Here is a 21,740-nt window from a genome sequence, read left to right as displayed (position 1 = left end):
TAAAGGGGGCGCGAGGAATACATTGAGTGTGGAGAAACTCTAGAGACAGCGTGTGTATTAACTTGTGGATTTTTCTGTGAGTATTTGGTGGGAGTGTGATGAAGTTGCTTCGGAAGACGCCGTTAGCCGCGGAGCTCAGCTCAGAGCGAAATGAGGTAAATGGGAGGGGATATGATGACGTGACTCCCCCAACCGCGTTAACTGTCAATCCCCCACAAACACAGTCTCGGAATTTGCATAAGCACACCCCTTCACCTGCAATTTTAACTTAGTTACAAAGTGATCAAAACTCTCGTTTATATCCTGCGTCCTCTCATTAAACTTGTATCCTGCATTACCCGTGGGCATGAGAAACACCAGCGGCACCCTGTCTATTAACTTAATTTAGAGTTTAGGTTTACACCTTTCTTTCCGAAGTAGCAGCACTCATTAATATGGTAGTATATGTCACTCGCTCGCTTCTTATTGTTTCGCTGCCTTCTCAATTATATAATGCAAGTTTTCTTCAGCGCGTTTTGGAGCTCTTCCTGGTTTTCTACGTAGTGCGTTGACAGTCAGTTCACGTGATTACGTGGGAGGCGTGATGATGTCACATGAAACTCCGCCCCCCACGGAACTGGCTGAACTCCATTACAGTAAATGGAGAAAAATACCTTCCAGTTATGACCATTACGCGTAGAATTTCGAAATGAAACCTGCCCAACTTTTGTAAGGAAGCTGTAAGGAATGAGCCTGCCAAATATCAGCCTTCCACCCACACGGGAAGTTGGAGAATTAGTGATGAGTCAGTCAGTCAGTGAGTGAGTCAGTGAGGGCTTTGCCTTTTATTAGTATAGATACCCTCATTATATCCATTTTTGCCAATCGCTAAGATTTCCGATTTCTCCTTATTTAGTTTAAAAAAATCAGTACTCATCCATTCAGAAACTCAAGTAAGAAATTGTGTCAGTGAAACAAGAGAGTTGGGGTCAACAGGTTTAGTGTAAGATTTAGTAAATCTGAGAAAAATTCATTCTTTATAGCATGTTTGTAGCGGTCAGAAGCCGCTAAGATTCACACCGTCGTGTGTGACGGTGATTTATTTACTTTACACGAGGATTACCAGGGACAACCCCAGCCTTGGCACGACACACACACACTACAGAGACAACAAAGAAAACACGTTGGGAACTTAAACGATAAAAAAGTATAATGAAATTAAATTAACTAAATGGAAACAATAATACCACCCCTGATCCCTTCGGCGATATTACATTTAACAGATAAACACGACAAACACGCAGTAAAGTCCATGTATGAAATGATCAGCGGTGAAGTTATGTCCAGCGATTTGTATGAAGCGAGGGAAATGGAAAAACACAGTCCTACCTGTAATTGCTGAAGTATGAAGACAGATGAATGGTTCAGGAGCGCTCCTTCTTCCGTGAAAGCCAATGAATCCAGACACCGTCCTCAGTAACAGTAGACAGGTAGACAAATGATTCCAGACCCCAACAAACAATACAATCCAGGACACGAGGATGTATAGCAGAAAAACGGCAGGCAGTTCAACAGTTAAATACAAGCACCAAACAAACAAAACAATTTTTTTTTTCTTCTCTTCGACCCCTGCCCTCCTTTTAAACCCCTCTGGCCACCTTTGACCCCAACAGCCCCTGAAAGGACTGCTGGGAGATGCAGTTCTAACTAATGGTAGCACTGCTACATGTTTGGTTCAAGTATTTTTCCTAAATAACGACATTTTATAACATTCAATTCCACAGTTAACAATACATTTTTCTAACAGTTCACAAATAGTAAAACATCCCACTTTTCATTTAACAATTCAATAAAATGTGTGAAAAGCTGAGTCACACAAGCAAAGTTATGGCTAACAAATCCATCCATCCATTATCCAACCTGCTATATCTTAACTACAGGGTCACGGAGGTCTGCTGGAGCCAATCCCAGCCAACAAAGGGCACTAGGCAGGAAACAAACCCCGGGCAGGGTGCCAGCCCACCACAGGGCACACGCACACCAAGGACAATCTAGGATCACCAATGCACCTAACCTGCATGTCTTTGGACTATGGGAGGAAACCGGAGCAAACACAAGAAACCCACGCAGACATGGGGAGAACATGCAAACTTCATGCAGGGAAGCGAACCCGGGTCTCCTAACTGCAAGGCAGCTGCACTACCCACTGCGCCACCATGACGAACTAATTTGTGTTTATAAATAAATAGGCGAACAGTCCAGTCTGAAATGTTTAATCCTTCCAAATGACATTATTGTGAATTGCCGAAGACTCTGCTCTACAATCTGGGTCACCTTTCTATATTTTCTGGTGTTCTTAAAGTTCTCTATGGCTCAACAAATACGTATTTCACATTACCAGTGAATTGAGACATGTCAATTCACTTTAAAATAGTAGGAAGGGAAGCAGGATCAACGTAAGTTTTTTTGTACCTCTTTTAGAGATTCAAGCTGTAAAAGTGTACATGCGATGAGGCACCAGTTCTTCCATGGATCCTGAAATGGCATTTAGCATATAACACTGCCACAATACTGGACTTCTGCACAAAGCTAATGTGGGCAAAATGTATGAAAACTATTTGTTTTTCAAAGAAATATTCCCAACACTACACCAGCAAATCATGTCATCTTTAAACCCATTTTTTGCATATACAGTGTAACATATGATCACTAAAACTGTGAGAAGGTTCAGAGTTAAATCAAAGCACTTCAAATCAGTAATGCAGTCAAAAAACACCTGATAATGTGCTGAGGTTGGGCTCCTTGCTTTGAAGTATTAAACTTGGTTGGCAGTTGAATTTTTATACCATTTAGCACTTTTTATATTTATTGTATCTACGTTTATCTCCTCCTTTACCTTACCTTGCTGTACTTTCACTTTCTTGAGCTACAGGCTTAACACATCTTGGACTTGACTTTGGAGTCATTGCTGGACTTCTTTGTGAAACCATTTTTTTAAATACACTATTATGTCATCTGGTATTTTGGAGGGTGCTGACATAACTTCTACTGGCGTGCCTTCAAGTGTTGATGACAGCAATTAAGCTGCATTTATTCTTTTGGGATTTGTCTTGATCAGTTCTGTATTCTTCTTCTGCTGTTCTGTATTGGTTTCAGTCCCAGCATTTATTAATTTCTTTTGGCATCCTTGATTAATAATTGGCACGTGTTCTAGGCATTACGTACTCAGAAATGCTGAAAACCCAAAACACGGCAAAAACTTTATAAATAAATTAAAATAGGAATCACAATTGGGCCAAAACTAAAAAGATGTATTAAATGTGTATTCCTTACTTTTTTAGATTATCAAATAGAAAGAGAAAAGAAAATCTTTTCAGTCTAGTAAAAAAATCATACCTGAAAGACAAAAACTTGATAGTAATCTGCTCATTGATTGCAATAGACTTATTCTGCCTTGCCATACACATACATAAAATGGCTTTAACTTGACTGAACTCATAATTAAAAAAAATGAATTCTTTTGATTAAAAATTTGCCCCATGCGCAAATATTTGCAATGGGTATCATTATGAGCAAATGGAAATGTTGGAATCTCGAAGGACTAAAATTGCATCAATGATCAGAAAAAAAAGCAAACAAGGAAGCTACACAAAGAGTGGTCTGTTGCGGGCAAAGTATGAATTAGGAAAAAAGAAACACTGTGGCAGCAAAAACAATATGAATGGTATGTCAAAAAACTAAAGTCCCGACTACCTCAAGATACTTTCCATAAGTAACAGATGTTTATTGTACATTTACTCAAATATTCAAAAACTTGGGATGGTGATATCACTGCAGTGCCATCCTAAACATCCATTGAAATGTTGACATTGTATACAATGGTGGATCAATAAGATTAGTTTGGAGGAGCCAGTTGTCTATGAGGGCTACATCTGCAAGAGATGCCAGCTGATCCAGCACCTCGAGCTCAGGGTCGCTGAACTTGGGGAGGAGTTGGCTGGCCTGCGTTGTAGTAGAGAATTGGCGGACTTGGCCCAGGTGTCCTTTAAAGAGATAGTGTGCACCCCCAAGGTGGCGCGGAAGTAGATTCCAGACCAGACAGCTAGGAATAGGTGGGTCACGGTCACAAGGCGTAAGGTAAAGGGTGCACATTGTTAGAAGTGTCTAACCGTTATCATGTCCTTGCGGAGCTGAATGGTGACTCTGATAATTCTGAGGTGGTAGGCAGGGTTGAGGAGCCCCAACGGGCCACCTCAAAACCAGTTCCCAAAAGAGAGAGGTAGTGATAGTTGGGGACTCAATCATTAGGGGGATTGAAGCGCAGGTGTGCTCCAGAGAGAAAGAGTCTCGCACAGTGTGTTGCCTTCCGGGAGCACAGGTGGGAGACCTCCCTGGAAGGGTGGATAGGCTCTTGGCCAGAGCGGGGGTGGATCCAGTTGTCATTGTCCATGTTGGAACAAATGACATACATAAGGGTAGTCTGTCAGTTCTGCGATCCAAATTCAAAGAGTTAGGTACCAAGCTGAGGAGCAGAACTGACAAGGTAGTCTTCTCGAAGTTCTGCCTGTGCCACGCCAGTCCAGGTAAGACTGAGGAGATTAGAAGGCTTAACACGTGGCTCAAATCTTGGTGCAGGGTAGAAGGGTATAGGTTTATGGGGCATTGGGACTCCTTTTGGAACAGATGGGACCTGTTCTGCCATGACGGGTTACATCTGAACTGGAGGGGCACCAATGTATTGGAGAGGCATATGTGTAGGATAGTCGAGGATTGTTTAAACTAGGAATGGGGGGGCAGGGAGTTTAGGACAGGCCAGATTTAGATCTATACATGGAAGAACAAACAATGGTGTAGAAATAAAAATGCATAGTAATGTAAATTTTAAGCAAACACGTAAAGTAGAAGGATTAACACATTAAAAATAGCTTGCCTTAATGCTAGAAGTATCAAAAATAAGGTAAGTGAGTTGGAGTTGTATGTAGCAGAGCATAATTATGATATTATAGCAATAATGGAAACCTGGCTAAATAAAAAAGATGGGGATGAGTGTAACATAGAGGGATACACATTTTTTAGGAAGGATAGACAGAACAGAAAAGGAGGTGGGGTTGCTGTTTATGCCAAACAGGGTTTAAATGTAAGTCATCTTCAGTTGGATGATGAGCCCCATCTTAGTGAGGACATGTGGCTTCGCCTGGAAAATATTAGGGAAAAAGGTCTTATTTTAGGAGTGTGTTATAGACCACCCAATTCAGACAGTAATTTCAACACACATCTTTTAGTAATATCAAAAGGCAAGTTTACAGGGGATATTATAGTCATGGGGGACTTTAATTATCCAAATATTAACTGGGATAACCTTGCAGATGGAGGAGCACAAGAGCAGGAGTTTTTAGAAGTAATCAGTGACTGTTTTTAACACAGCATGTTAAAGCACCAACACAGGGTGAAGCCTGTCTGGATTTAGTATTCTGTAATAATCAGGATAGAATTGAGGGTGTAGAGGTGATTGAACCACTAGGGTCAAGTGACCATAATATAATACAATTCTCAGTATTTTGTAAGAGTACAGATGCAAAGACTAAAATTGTTAAGTTGAACTTTGGTAGGGCTAATTTTGAGCAGATGCGACAAAGTCTAAGTAGGATAGACTGGGATAAGCTTTTAAATGTGGAGACAGTCGAGGAGCAGTGGAACAGGTTTAAAAATGTTTTACATGTAATGCAGGACAGATACATACCTAAATTTGGAATTAATAGGAAACTAAAAAAACTCCATGGTGGATTAATAAAGATTTAAAAAAGAAGTTGCAAAGGAAAAAACTGCTGTATAAGGCATATAAGACTAATGACTGCAAAGTGAATCGTAGAGCGTATGAGAACATGAGGGCAACCATTAAGGATAGCAGATGCCCTAAACTTACATTTTTCTGAGGTGTTTACAAGTGAGCAAGTGGATAACCACCCAGAGGTAAACGCAACTACTAAGGAGGTACTGAGGGATTTGGAAATTGTAGAGGGAGAAGTGCTGCTCAGATTAGATGAAATCAAACAAATCACCAGGGCCAGATAATATTTATCCTCGTGTTCTTAAGGAGGCTAGTGAGTACATACAGTATATAAACCCTTGACACATTTTTAGGAAGTCACGGCGCACTGGAGAGATTCCGAAGGACTGGAAAATGGCAAATATCATCCCATTACATAAAAAGGTTGACAGGGCAGATCCAAGCTACTATAGACCAGTAAGCTTAACATGCATCACAGGAAAATTAATGGAAGGAATTATTAAGGATAAGATTGAGCAACACATGGTAAGGACAGGAGTTATTCTGAACAGTCAGCATGGGTTTAGAAGAGGGAGGTTGTGTTTTACTAACATGCTGGAATTCTATGAGGAGGCAACAAAAGCATATGATCAAAGTGGAGTTTATGATATTATATATCTGGAAAAGAAGTGGGAGTTCAGGGTGATGTTTTTAGATGGGTGCAGAATTGGCTCAGACACAGGAAGCAGAGGGTGATGGTGCGAGGAATCTCATCAGAACTGGCCGATGTTAAGAGTGCCGTTTCACAGGGGTCAGTGCTATTTTTAATATATATAAATGATTTAGATAGGAATATAAGTAACAAGCTGGTTAAGTTTGCAGATGATACCAAGATAGGTGGATTAGCAGATAATTTGGAATCCGTTATATCATTACAGAAGTACTTGGATAGCATACAGGTTTGGGCAGATTTGTGGCAGATGAAATTTAATGTCAGTAAATGTAAAGTATTACACATAGGAAGTAAAAATATTAGGTTTGAATACACAATGGGTGGTCGGAAAATCGAGAGTACGCCTTATGAGAAGGAATTAGGAGTCTTAGTGGACTCTAAGCTATCAACTTCCCGACAGTGTTCAGAAGCCATTAAGAAGGCTAACAGAATGTGACATGATTGAAGTGTTTAAAATTATGAAGGGAATTAGTACAGTGGATCGAGACTTGTATTTTTAAAGTGAGTTCATCAAGAACACGGGGACACAGTTGGAAACTTGTTAAGGGTAAATTTCGCACAAACATTAGGAAGTTTTTCTTTACTCAAAGAACGATAGACACTTGGAATAAGCTACCAAGTAGTGTGGTAGACAGTAAGACGTTAGGGACTTTCAAAACTCGACTTGATGTTTTCTTGGAGGAAATAAGTGGACAGGACTGGCGAGCTTTGTTGGGCTGAATGGCCTGTTCTCGTCTAGAGTGTTCTAATGTTCTAATTAGTAGCAACTGTTGCCTGTATTTTTTCCCCCATTGTTCCTACCTCAGACCTCAACAAATTACAGCATATCCTTGAACAATTTTCAGATCACTGAATCTATGTGTGATAATAGTTTTAATTTACAAGCCATTTTTTAGTTATTAATATTTTTTTCCTGCATGCTGCCATTTAGGTCAGCAGGTTCCACAATGTTACTATACAGCATTCCTCGGAGGTGAGCTCTGCTGACATTATCACAGCGACACGAAATAATGTTGGCACTATGCATTTCCTTGACATCCAAGCTTTGTAGATAAATCAAAAGAAATCTCTGCATGTTTGGTGTTAGTTTTTAGGAATTCTGTTTAGTATTCAGACCCCCCCACTTTTGGCTTTTGACTTACATTTTCAGTTTAGCATTTAAAGTTGACAAAATATTGGATGGACCCTCTCCAATTGAATTATTGGGCTTAATTTCTTCGACAGTTCTTCTCTTGTTCACATCCACTAATGAAAGTTTCCCTTTCCTCAAAGCAAAAACAACAGCATCAAGCACTGTAACTAACCACCAGACTAACTAAAAGGGCATCACATTGATGTCACCAATCAAACAATAAAAAAAAACAAATATTAATTTTAAATAAATAACAAGGCACTAGTGTTTTTCTACATACTATTGTCCCAAAGAAAACTTATTACAAGTATATACACTGATCAGCCACATCATTAAAACCACTAAAAGGTGAAGTGAATAACATTGATTGTCTCGTCACATTAGCACCCATCAGGGGGTGGCATATAGTAGGCAGTACGTAAACAAGTCAGTTATTAAAGGTGATGTGTTGGAAGCAGAAAAAATGGGCAAGCGTGAGGATCTGAGCCAAATTGTGATGGCTAGACAACTGAGTCAGAGCATCTCCAAAACTGCAGGGCTTGTGGGGTTTTCCCGATATACAGTGATTATTACCTACCAAAAGTGGTCCAAGGAAGGACAACTGGTGAACTCATTTTAGGGTCATGGGCACCTAAGTCTCATTGATGCATGTGGGGAGCAAAGGCTTGCCTGTCTGGTCCAATCCCACAGAAAAGCTACTGTAGCACAAATTGCTGAAAAACATAATACTGCCCATCAGGAGAAGGTGTCAGAATACTCCATGCATCGCAGAGTGTTGCGTTTGGGCTGCGTAGTCACAGACCAGACAGAGTACCCATGCTGACAACTGTCCACTGCCGAAAGCACCACGCATGGGCGTGATCATGAGTGTTAGAACTGGACCGTGGAGAAGGAGGCCAGGACTGAAGAATCACGCTTTCTTTTAGATCATGTGGATGGCCTGTTCTGTATGTGTCATTTACCTGAGGAAAAGATGGTAGCAGGGTGCACTATGGGAAGAAGGCACACCTGTGGAGGCAGTGTAATTCTCTGAGCAATTATTTGCTGGGGAAATTTTGAGTCCTGGCATTCATGTGGATGTTACTGTGACATGTACCACCTACCTAAAGATTGCTGCAAGACCACATACATCTCTTCATGGCAATGGTATTCCCTGATGACAGTGTCCTGTTTCAGCAGAATAATTTGTCCTGCCATCCAACAATAACAATTCAGGAATGGTTTGAGGAACATGTCAAAGAATTTGAGGTGTTGACTTGACTTCAAATTCCAGAGATCTCAATCTAATCAAGCATCTTTGTGATGTACTGGAAAAACAAGTCCAATCCACAAAGGCCACACCTCACAGCTTACAGGACTTAAAAGGATATGCTGTTAACATCTGGGTAACGTCAGAGATCTTGAGGAGTCCATGCCTGGGTAGTTTAGAACTGTTATGGTGGCACAAGAGGGACCTGCACTATATTAGGCATGTGGTTTTAATTTTATGGTTGATTGGCTTAAGAAACATTCAAGCTTTTCAGCCCCACTATTAACAGGAATAGTCAATTAAATGTCCTTATCTGCATGTCCATATTCTGATCTTACAGTCAGCCTCGTAAGATATAACTGTATTTCTGAGATATTCCAGATACCAAATCTCTAAGTAAATTCAGAAAGCTAAATGTACTTTATTCCCAAATTCAGCATGCACTGGTGGCACCTATTTATTTTGTATCTTACTCTGTGACATTGCCTTATATTTCTTGCCTGTCTTTTTTCACTCTCTTCACTAGCTGAATCTTCTGGTTCTTTATAAATACACTAAACATTTTAAGTGAGTACTCTGAACCTCACATTTGGAAAGTTTTTTTTCTTCTGAAAGGGTGATGTTCAAAGATTTACTGTGCACTTTTTTTGGTCAAAGTCTGTTTTTAAGGCTTTGGCAGAGATCTAGTCCTTTTGTTTAGTTTTGACAGCTACTCTGTTATGTACGATTTCAAAGATTGCACAATGATATTTCAAACAAACTACTTTCACCCTTTGAGACTTGCTAGAGCACACAAAGTCACTTAAAAAACAACAATCAACTTCTTAGAACTGGCCATATAAGTATAATCTCTTGGTTATTGTGGTATAACAGGTATGTCAGGGAAACTGGATATCTGAAGGCAGGGGATAATGGATGAATTGTTTTTGCAACTGGCAAAGAACTTGCAAAAATATGAAGTGGTTAAAATATGCTTGTTTCTCATGAAGTATCATTTGTGTATTTTACAAATGTCACGAAAATAACCAACATGTCGAGTCTTCTGGCTCTAGTGCCTGCCAAAAAAAAGTTTGGAGGTGTACTACTGCCATTAACAAAAAGAAGAGAAACTTTCTTGGATTAAATATGTGTTGTTTAAAAGGATTACATTTCTTCTAAGAGCCTCAAGGCCACAGCAGGATCTGGCAGGTTTACAGTTTCATTTCTGTACTTGCAAGAAGACATGTTCTACATCGCCCTGTTAAATAAATTGAGTAAAACCCATTTTTAAGTACTTTGGCATGAGTGACTCAGTCCAGCTTAAAACAAAATTTAAAAACAACAAAGAAATTGAAATTTTTCTAGATGGGGGCAGTTGCCAAGTGCAGTAAGTTAGACGTAGACAATGTAAACTTCATTGGGTTGCATTAATTATCTGTCTGCAGTGTGAGATTTTCAAAAATGACTAAATCTTATTATTGGTACTTTTTGTGATGATATTAGATATAATTTATATTTGACTTGAAACACATGTGTTGTGAATTTGGCGGCTCATATTTCAATAGTTGTAATTGTCTGTTGCTAAACTACACATTTTGTTCTCTTAATTCTACAGTGAATCCTCACTCCTTGCTACTGACTGGGGTCCCACATCACATGAGATTCAATGGCATTAGAAAAGACAAACTCAGACCATCATTACATCCCACGGAAATTATCTTCAGTACTCTATAATAATTCTAAACACCTTGAAATGAAAAGAGTCACATTTATTCATCAAAGCTAAGAGAGTCGGCTCTTGTGAGTTCTGCTCTTTGGTTAATGAACTGTTCACAGAGTGGACGGATGTGCTGTGCTTGACTTGGGAATCCTGTGGTTGCTGCGTTGTGACTGAGGCATCAGGTACAAGTGCAAGAAAATGTTTCTCAGAATTACTGTACCAAGAGGCTAATTCTGCAAAATCTGAATTCACCATTAGAAGTCTGCTTCTGAAGTGTCTGCAGTAAATGTGGCACTCGATGGCCGAAGAATTACGTCCAATCTAGCAACGATTTACCAATCAAAACACAATACTTGTTTGAACCCGCCCTCTCACCGTTGACAAATGACAATCACACTGTTCATTTTAGAGCTTATTTCATTCTGCATGTGCTTTCACTGAAATAAAGAAATAATAATTGTAATTACTATTAACAATATATACAATCCCAAAACAGAAATAAGTTGGGACAGTATGGAAAATGCAACTAAAAAAAAAAAACACAATGATTTTTAAATTTACTTTGACTAATTCTTTCACTGCAGACAGTATGAACCCAAGATATTTCATGTTTTGTCTGGTCATCTTCATTTCATTTGTTAATATACATCCATTCCTACATTTCAGGCCTGCAACACATTCTAAAAAAAATTGAGACGGGGGCAAATAAGGAGAATAAAAATAAATAATGATGTGATTTCAAACAGGTGATGTCAACAGGAGATTGTAGTCATGATTTGGTACAAAACCAGTATCCATTAAAGGCAGAGTCTTTGAGGACCAACGATGGGCAGAGGATCTCCAGTTTGTCAACAAATACATTAGAATATTTTTGAAAATGTTTAAAACAATGTTCCTCAAAGAAAGATTGAAAGGGATTTGCATATTTCTCCCTCTGAAGTACATAATATCATTAAACAATTCAAGGAATTTGGAAGAATTTCAGTGTGTTAAAGGGCAAGGGCGCAAGCCTAAGCTGAACACTTGTGATCTCTGATCCCCCAGATAGCACTGCATCAGGAGCTCATTACTCATCAATAGCTGGTATCACCACATGGGCAAGGGATTATTTTGGCAAACCTTTGTCAGGCACAACAATATGGAGTTACATTCACAAATGCTACTTAAAACTTTAGTGTGCAAAAAAGAAGACACATGTTAATCCTGCCCAGAAGCAAAGCAATGTTGACTTTTCTGGGCTTGGGAGCATCTGGGATGGATCATCACACAGTGCAAATGTGAATTTGATCAGATGAATCAGCATTGCAGATCTTTGTGGAAGAAATGGATGTTGTGTGCTCTGGAACAAAGAAAAAAGGGCCATCCAAACTGTTATCAGCAACTAGTCCAAAAGCACGGGTCTGTCATGGTATGGGATGGTGTCACTTGCCTTGGCAAAGGTAATTTATACTTCTGTCATGGCAGATTTAATGCAGAAAAGTACATTGAGATTTTATAGCAACATAAGCTGCATTCAAGACATCTTTTCCAAGGATGTCCATGCATTTTTCAACAAGACAATGCAAAACCACATGGCTGTGGAAAAGAGGGTACATGTACTAGACTGGCCTGCCTGCAGTCCTGACTTGTCCACAGTAGAGAATGTGTAGAGAATTTTGAAATAAAAATTGTGACAAAGACGACCCCATACCGTTGCACATTTTAAGATCTGTTTGCAGAAAGAATGGAACAAAATACAGCATGAAACACATTATCTTTTAAGAGTTGTGGGAAGGAATGGCAACATTACAAAGTGGTGAGTGCTTTGCTTTATCCCAACTTTTTTTGGAAATTATTGAAGGACTGAAATGCAAGGATGGATGAATCAAATGAAATGAACTTGATCAGACAAAACATGAAATATATTGGGTTCATACTGTCTGCCATGAAAAGTCAAAATACATTTAAGAATCACTTACTTTTTTTAAATTTGCATTTTCCATACAGTCCCAACTTTTCCTGATTTGGGGTTGTAAATAAATATATAAAAAATTAGGAACAAAAATATGTCATGACACATTTAATTATTTATACACACATTGTTACATTTCCCAGTACTTTAATTTATTTGTCTATTTATTTGTTTAAGTTTGTCAGAAACATTCCACCATAATACACAGCGTGAAGATTGTCATTTCTAGCTTTACATCTATGAGGCTTGCATCTGTTTACAGTTTAGCTGGAAGTGTGCAATCACTAAAAATTCATACATGCATTAGAGCAATTGGATGTCTAGAATTAATGAACAAGTGACATTACATTAAAGCATTACTATTTGTAGGGTTATTGTTACATGTATAATGCACAATGATACAATAAATCATCATTTAAACAAAATTCACATTTCTTAAGTTCTTTGCTTGGAAAAATAGTTTTCTCAATACCAGCATTAGGAGTGAGAATGAAATGCTAGTGTTATTAATTAAAATTCTACATTAACACAATGCATAATTGGAATCGTTTTTAGAAATTGTTGATGAATAATTGGAAGTACATCCATTATTCAATGGCAAATGTAAATTTTAATCAGTGTGTGCTAAGGAGATACATTAACATAAAATTATCTTTTGAAGGAATTTATATAAAATCATTTTTATACATTTCCTTTTTTTAACTTAATGTTTCATGAAATGTAGGCAGTTAAAACCTTTTTTCTTTGCAGTAGATATCCAGGCCTTAGAACTTGTCACACTGGGTAATTCGGGATATTACTTGCATCTTCAAATTCAATTACAAGATGGGAAAGTTGGAGAGAGACAGAGAATAAAAAAAATAATTGTAAAAATTGATGCTTAATGGTAGGGCATCCAAACAACTAGAGGACAATCATTACTAAAAGTATTTTTTTATTGATTTCCTGTGATTCAATAAAATTGGGCATACTGTATCAACTCCTGGATCTGTTAAATATTTGAAAACATTAGCTTAATGAAAATTTAAATGCATAAATAAAAGTCTACATGATATATTTGCCAAGTCAACGTTGTAAGCATTCTGGGAAGAATGATAGATAAGGCATATAGTTATTTTTATAACCTTATAATCTCCCTTTAGTGGAGCACAAAAGGGGGGGCACAACTCCACCCCATGTCCTATTATGTTATGAAATTATGCATGGGGTTGGAGTTACATGAATGCCTTTGCTTCTGATTAAGTACAGAGTAACCTACTCATAAAAGTCAGTCAGTCATTCTCCAACCTGCTATATCCTAACACAGGGTCACAGGGACCTACTGGAGCCAATCCCAGCCAGCACAGGGTGCAAGGCAGGAACACATCCCGGGCAGGGTGCCAACCCACCACAGTATTCATAAAAGGATGGGAAGAAATATGCTTTGCTTAGCATGGCTGATTTTAACATTTCTTATTGTAGAAAGGAAAAAAGAATTTTACTGATAATGATTACATCTTGTCTGAATTAGGGGCCTGAGTTGCCTCGAAGGCTTGCATATTGTAATCTGTTTAGTTAGCCAATAAAAGGTGTCATTTTGCTTGACTTCTCACTACATCCATAATGGCTAACACGGTACAACACTAGTACTACTGATAACAGAACAAAAGAAAAAACTTTCACACTTATTTATCGGTTACAAGTTCTAAGAAGACATAAATGAAAATCAACAGGATCAGGATGTAAAGGATGAAGGAAAGTGAGACAAGTTGGCAGATGCTAAAAATATGAAAAGTAACCAATTATGCAGTAGCTGTGTAGTGGCTGTTTGCTCAGCTGACACTTTGAAAGGTTCATTCATAAAAAAAAAACCAAAAGTGACATGACATGAAAAAACAGGTTATTTCTTTAGCAGCAAATACTAGAATGTATTGCACACAAAAGGAAATAATTGTAAAGTTTTTTATTTATATACATTTAATAAAGATCCAAAGGAAATGAAAAAATGCTCATAATCCATAGGATTTTAAAATTACTGTCATGTGAAGTAAAAGTAAAAAATAATACATACAGTACAGCAAACATGGTTTATCACAAATAGATAGTTCTGGTTATTTAAACTGTATTGTTATTCAAAATTTTAAAACTATTGTTAGTAACCACTGTCATCATCTTCAAACAACCATTTTGACAATAATTTGTGATTCACATATAAAGAAATATATGACAAAATCTCTTAAAAATCCCCTATATTTTGAGGCCATGAAGAAAAACCAACGCTAACACCTAAAAAACATTTGGAAACGTTTAATAAAAACATTTAAAATGTGTTGAAATAACACAGAGAATTTATTCTTCACATTCATGACATGTTGTGCATTTATCAACCCTTCAATATGAATTCATAAATTTTATCCTCAGGGACAATCAAGTAATTAATACATTAGTCTTACTTTATTTAATAATATGGCTAATTGTCATACTGTGTGAAGCTCATCACGTTCTTCTTGATTGGCTTTTCTGTATTTTTCTTCTAAATGTAATTTTTCCAAATCTGTACAAAAAAGACTAGGATCATTGCTTCGCTGAACATGATCGTAGCAGCTGAAATCAGCAACATATTTTCCACTTGGGGAGTTATAAACTACTGGCAAAAACTCATAGCCCCAGAGTATCTCCTCTGGGATATATGACGTTCGGCTCTGGCATGTTGCACTGGTGGATTCTACAGTGGCATTTAAAATCACAACCAATTCAAAGTCCTTCTCATGTAGATTAGCAGCAGTGAGGTCCTTTAATGGACTCCACTCATCAATAACATGGTAGAAAGTTAACGGCAGAATGAGGAAAGGACTATCTGATGCAGAGTCTACCTGGAAGCGTACATTGGTCTGATTGAGAAGGATCTTTTCCCCTTCTTTCGTTTCATATGTGTGGAGCATTTTCCCACTGAGCTGGCACTGGATTAACAGGCTCTTTCTCATGTTGGCCACTCGGATCATGAGGCAAAGCTTGCCATCATGTTTTGTGACAATTGCATTATGGCTAAATTTAATGGTCTCTGCCCTTTTTTTTGGTCTTGCCAGCTTGGCCAGAAATGTTCCAGTGATAAAAATTTCAGCTAAAGTGGTGATGACCAACTGAGCCACTAGTATAATAATGGCAAAGGAACATTCTTCTGTAATAAAACGAAAACCATATCCAATAGTAGTCTGTGATTCAAGAGAAAAAAGGAAAGCCCCTGTCAGGGAGTCCACATTCATGACACAAGGGGTATGGTTGGAATTGGGCACATCCAAATCTCCGTGAAAGCGTGCAATGAGGTAAAACACGACTCCAAAGAAAAACCAGGTCATCACAAATGTTGCTGAGAACAAGGTTAACTTATAACGCCATTTCATGTCTATGACTGTTGTCCAAAGATCATGGAGATATAACATGGCCAGGCCATCAACATGATCAATTTTGACATTGCTGCGTCCATCTTTTGAAACCACTCGGCGTTTCCTTGAAGAGCACTGTGTGGAAAAGTTTGAAACAAGTGGGTCCATAGACATAATAGCTTGACTAGCTTCCATCTCCCATCAAACAACCTGAAGCAGTGACAGAAAAAGAATAATCAGACACCTAACACCTTTTATATTCCTACTGCATTTAATATCATTCAGTACATTCTCTTATTCTTAATCTGTTCTTAATGAGTTTTTCCAGTTATGAAAAGTTTAACTATGATTAACTACTATATAAAACAAAATTACAATACTGTATAGCTTAACAGGTACTGTATGTAACAAAATGTAAACCATTTTGCACAAAAACTAAAACAACAATGCTACTTGGAATATTTACTGCAAATCACAATACCTGAACATTTTATAGCACTTTTCATATGGATCAAAATGAGACAAAATGGGGAAATTCTAAAATGGACTTCATGTCAATTACATTAGATTAGATTAAATAAATGTTATTAATCCCAAGGGTAAATTTTGAGACATACAGCAGTAAAACACAGAAAATAAAGACACAGATTCAGAGGACTAATAATACAATTATTAAATAGATAAATAAATAATAAATGATAATAAATAAATACAAACATAAATATTTTGCAGAAATGCAAAATGAATATGAGCAAACTAAGAGAGTATAAATACAGAGTCTAGGATGTCGAGAGGAAGCATTGAAATGCCTGATAGACAGCAGGGTACCTGGTAAACATTTACAAGTAGCTATAACTGTTTCATTATAGCTGAATACATTAATCTGAATGCACTTTGTTCACAATTTTGAAAATATTGACCAATTCAGAAGGAGGCCACACCTCAATTCAAACCAAGTTTGTAAGAAAGTGATGCTAATCTCAGGGCCACTGTTTCTAAGATTATAGTTGCTGTTTAGTCAGCATCATGCTGAGTTAAATAAAGTGAGTAATTTGATGTCGTTGAACACTACCATTTACTACACAATCATCTGCAACTTAATCAACTATACCTCCTCATTTAATAAAAAGCCTGTACCTCCAGAAGTGGCTGCAACTTCATGCTAATCTTCCTTTCTGTTTAAGTAATGAATAAGGTAATATCAAAATGAGCCAGCATAAGGTAGCTCCTTAACCACACTGCAGTGAGTCAGAAGGTGAGCTACCCTCACTAGCTAACTCTGAATTCTTTGGTGTCTTTAGATTTAGCTTAAAGAAGTTAGTTTTGTCCATTGTCAGAGATGGACATTTGAGACAGTGCTCCAAAGGCAGCTGTGCCGTAAACTTTCTTATTTTTTGTTTAATTATTGGAGGTATTCTGCATTTTTGTTATCCTGGTGAGGTTCCTGATCACTGCACAGAAGATAATACACTGAACCCTGAAGATCTTGAATATGGTAATAATTAAGTTGGAGAAATATGATGGAAATTAAAGAAAGAAGTAGTGCAAGAAATATCAGTGAAATATAAAATGATCTGACCCAAATTTTTTGTGTGTCAGCTATTTACATTGCAGCAATCTATAAGATAACTGCTTCCAGGGGTACGTGTGCGTTTGTTTGATCTTAGCCTCATTTGGGAAGGGTAAACTAGGCAGGGATTGGGAGGAGAATGGACAAAGCTTTGTTATTTAGAGATTTTCCTGGCTTTACTCGTTTTACTTGTTTTCCTGGTTGCAAGGCCCAGAAGGACCAAATAGTTTTTGGTGATAAAAGTCATACTTTGAAAAAAGTCAGTCTCTTAATAAAAGATGAGATAGTAATTATACAAAAGAATAACTTGAATGATAAAGTCTGAGCGGAAAAGAGACTGGTTTATTCATGTTTTTCAGTCCAGTTATGTCAACAAAAGTGGGTATTTTTAGTTTTAAAGTAAGTTCATTTGTACCCACTGACAAGTATTTGACTATGAGACACACTATATTATGGTGGTGGTGGTGGATCTACATAAATTTATATTCACACTGGTAAACTTTTCAAACTTTAATAAAAACAAAACTGAGGTCCTGATGTTTGGGCCAAGTGGTATCAGTGGTGATTTTATTTTGTCCTGATTTTACTTTATGTTGGCATCGGCCAGGCTTCTATCTCACATTTACAGATGGTTCAAAATGCTGCGGCTCATCTTTTAATGGAAACACTCAAGCAAGAGCACATTTTTCCTCTGCTGGCCTCCTTTGACTGGCTCCCCATTCATTTTAGGATTGATTTTAAGATTTTACTATTTACTCTTAAAGTATTAAATGGCCTAGCTTCCTCCTACTTCTCCATGCTTTTACAATTATATATTCCATCAAGGTCTCTCAGATCGACTGATCAGTTCCTTCTGGTGGTCTCTAAAACAAAACTAAAGTGTAGAATAGATTGTGCCTTTGCAGTTGTAGCCCCCACACTCTGGAATGGGTTACCACTTCATGTTAGGTTGGTCCCTACTTTTCCAATTTTTAAATCACTTCTTAAGGCGCATTTCTATTCCTCTGCTTTTAATTAATTATAAGAGCTATGTTTGTCTGTTTTGTTGTATTATTGCTTATTGTTTTTGTACTGTACAGTGATCCCTCCTCGATCACGGGGGTTGCGTTCCAGAACTCCCCCGCGAAAGGTGAAAATCCGCAAAGTAAAAACCATACGTTTATATTGTTATTTTTATATTGTCAGACTTGGGTAACAGATTTTTACAGAAACACAGGAGGTTGTAGAGACAGTGACTTTAAAACACTGCAAACAAACATTTGTCTCTTTTTCAAAAGTTTAAACTGTGCTCCATGACAAGACAGAGATGACAGTTCCATCTCACAATTAAAAGAATGTATCTTCCTCTTCAAAGGAGTGCGCGTCAGGAGCAGAAAATGTCAGAGAGAGAGAGAGACAGAGAGAGAGAACCAAACAATCAAAAATTAATAGGGCTGTTCGGGCTTTTAAGTATGTAAAGCACCGCCGGAGAAAGCAGCTGCAAGGAAAGGAGCAATGTGAAGGTAGTCTTTCAGCATTTTTTAGAGGAGCGTCCGTATCCTCTAGGCCAATGTATGAACAGCCCCTCTGCTCACACCCCCTTCGTCAGGAGCAGAGAATGTCGGAGAGAGAGAAAAAGCAAACAATCAAAAATCAATACGTGCTGTTCAGGCTTTTAAGTATGCAAAGCACAGCACTGGAAGCATATCGTATATCATTGAGGAGTTTTATTTAATACGTAATACGTGCTCTGATTAGGCAGCTTCTCAGCCATCCGCCAATAGCATCCCTTGTATGAAATCAACTGGGCAAACCAACTGAGGAAGCATGTACCATAAATTAAAAGACCCACTGTCCACAGAAATCCACGAACCAGCAAAAAGTCTGTGATATATATTTAGATATGCTTACATATGGAATCCGCGATGGAGTGAAGCCGCAAAAGTCAAAGCGCAATATAGCGAGGGATCACTGTATTATTATTCTTGGTTGTACGCCATTTTGGTCAGCTATTGTTGTTTTTAAATGTGCCCTACAAATAAATTTGATATTAATATTGGTAAATATATACTGTATACATTATGACTGAAGGAAAACCATGACAATATGCATTGAATATATGATAAAGAATTAATGGCAAAGGCAACTGCATTAATTCCTAACACTAACACCACCACTACCACTACTAATACAAACAACTATGACTACTACTAATGGTTGGAGAGTTTATCATACTGTGTATCATATCCTTCTCTAGATAGGTCACACCCAAATTTAACTACAATATCTAAAACTGAAGACCACAACTTGTCAGTCCCATCAAAGGTTTTACTCATATTTGAGACAATATTCTTTCTTTCATTTCTAACCATATCAATATTATTATGGAGCAGAAATCATTATGCCCTAATATAGCTCACCTTGGGTGACTTATTCCATTAATATTAGCAGATTTATAAAATTAATTTCTACACAGTCTAATCTTGGGAAAACATTGATTAAACACAATGCATTTATAATAATTAATCTCATGTGTTACATAAAAAAATCCTGTATTTTTGTAGTTGTGGTTGAATTTAAACTTTTACATAAAAAAGAAACAAAACCATTAAGACTACACCATAACATATATACAAAAATTTAATTATATTATAGAGATTAATAATGCAGTTGGAACTAAAATCAGGAGCACAAAAGTACCCAACTAATTTAAAGAATATTGTAAGACTTCATATACCAGAGTGTAAGGGAAGTTAGGCTCAAGGTAGTATATTCTTTAATAAAACATGACCACCATACTTTAACACACTTTGCACAGTAGAGACAGACAAACCAGTAGGCTATGCTATAGTCATGATGCTATAAACTCACTGCAAAGGAGGAAGACCTACAATACTACTCAGAGGAATTTTATAAAAGGTTAGTATAGCACAATTAATGTTAATAATATTTAGGGAAACTAGAGAAATTAACAATATGCTTACATCCACAGGTTCTGCCAAAACCTTTAGCTGAAGGAATAAAGAAGGTGTTCCCTTCCATAACACCTGGAACCAAATTTATTTAAGGTAAACATTTAATATAAAATATTTCATAACTGATACATAATGTAATGTAATGTATTTTTATCAGATTATCTAGAGGTTCTGTTAACTTTCGACATTAAAAATGCTTATAATGTGGTTATCTATAGACCATAGACTATATGGTGCAAATTTTTGTCAAAGATAAAGGGGGATCATAAATGAATTATTATGAAGCATCTCTTTATGCTAATGATATGTTGCTGTACTGTCTATTGATACTAAATCAGCTGCACTCATTTCATAAGGCGTCTGGGTTTGAAATTAATTTAAGTAAGAACTGTTGCACACAACACTAAACTAGAAACATTTTTGCTGATTGTGTTAGTACAGTTTAAAAACTTAGGAATAACTTTTTACTCCATAACAGTTAACAAACAGTAACAAATGCATCTAAATTAAAACTTTTGTGGTTTGCCACAGAAAGAAGATCTTACTCAAAATCCTCTGTATGTTGACTCTGCAATCCAGTCCATGCTAATTAAATTCAGTTTACCAGAAACCCCAAGGTCCACAGCTCACTTAAGATATGACACCACTATAAGAAAGGGATTCTCATGCCAGGTGCCCCGTGTATGATAATCGTATACTGTATTCTATACTTTTTAACCTATTCAGTTTATAAAATACCTGTAGAGATACAGACGATCTGTATGCCTCCTTTCAGCTTAAGAGAAATTTTATTGGAGTACAGTTTGTCTGGTTTTGTTTTAGACTAGATTGTGTATTGTTTGTTTGTTTTCTAAATAAACAAATACATAAAAATAAATAAATGTATGAGTCAGAAACACAGTAGATTCTATATTATTATAATCAGAGAACAGAAACGGCTCTCTTGGTTGATATCATGTTTATTACACACATTTACAGCATATGCATCTCCCACAACCCTGACCTGGAATCAGAAAGTTCAAAATTGTATAAATGAAGGGATCAGATATTTTATACATTTTTTGCCTCTCTGCATTCTTTGTCCTATATGCATCTACCACACAACCAAATAAAAAGATACATATATTTCGTATAGGTTATATTAACCAAGCCTTACTGTAAATTTGTGAGATGCAGCTTTCAAAGAGCTTACTTCATATAAAAGTCAATTTGAATAATATTTCAGGTTTGTAACATTGTGATTTTTAGATTTTTCTAAATACAACACTTTGGGGAACATCATTTCCCAAGGTGTTAAATGCTGTAATTAAATTAGTGCAATCTACTTTGTTTGTGTTTTTTAGA

General features: G+C 37.2%; 1 protein-coding gene across 3 annotated transcripts in view; it reads right to left on the bottom strand.

The window, feature by feature from the left end:
• Positions 1–14,437: 14,437 nt before the first annotated feature.
• Positions 14,438–21,740, bottom strand: part of kcnj15 (potassium inwardly rectifying channel subfamily J member 15) — a 59,321-nt gene continuing 52,018 nt past the window's right edge. For all 3 annotated transcript variants that reach the window (XM_039744463.1, XM_039744464.1, XM_039744462.1), the window contains exon 2: positions 14,438–16,082. In XM_039744463.1, the coding sequence (XP_039600397.1) occupies positions 14,967–16,067 (1,101 nt within the window). In that variant the 5' untranslated portion in view covers positions 16,068–16,082 and the 3' untranslated portion in view covers positions 14,438–14,966. The remainder of the gene's footprint in view (positions 16,083–21,740) is intronic.

Source organism: Polypterus senegalus, chromosome 2, assembly GCF_016835505.1.
Source record: "Polypterus senegalus isolate Bchr_013 chromosome 2, ASM1683550v1, whole genome shotgun sequence".
NCBI classification, from domain to species: Eukaryota; Metazoa; Chordata; class Cladistia; order Polypteriformes; family Polypteridae; genus Polypterus; species Polypterus senegalus.
The sequence above is the reverse complement of the archived record's forward strand: the minus strand, read 5'-3'. Positions and strand labels throughout refer to the sequence as shown.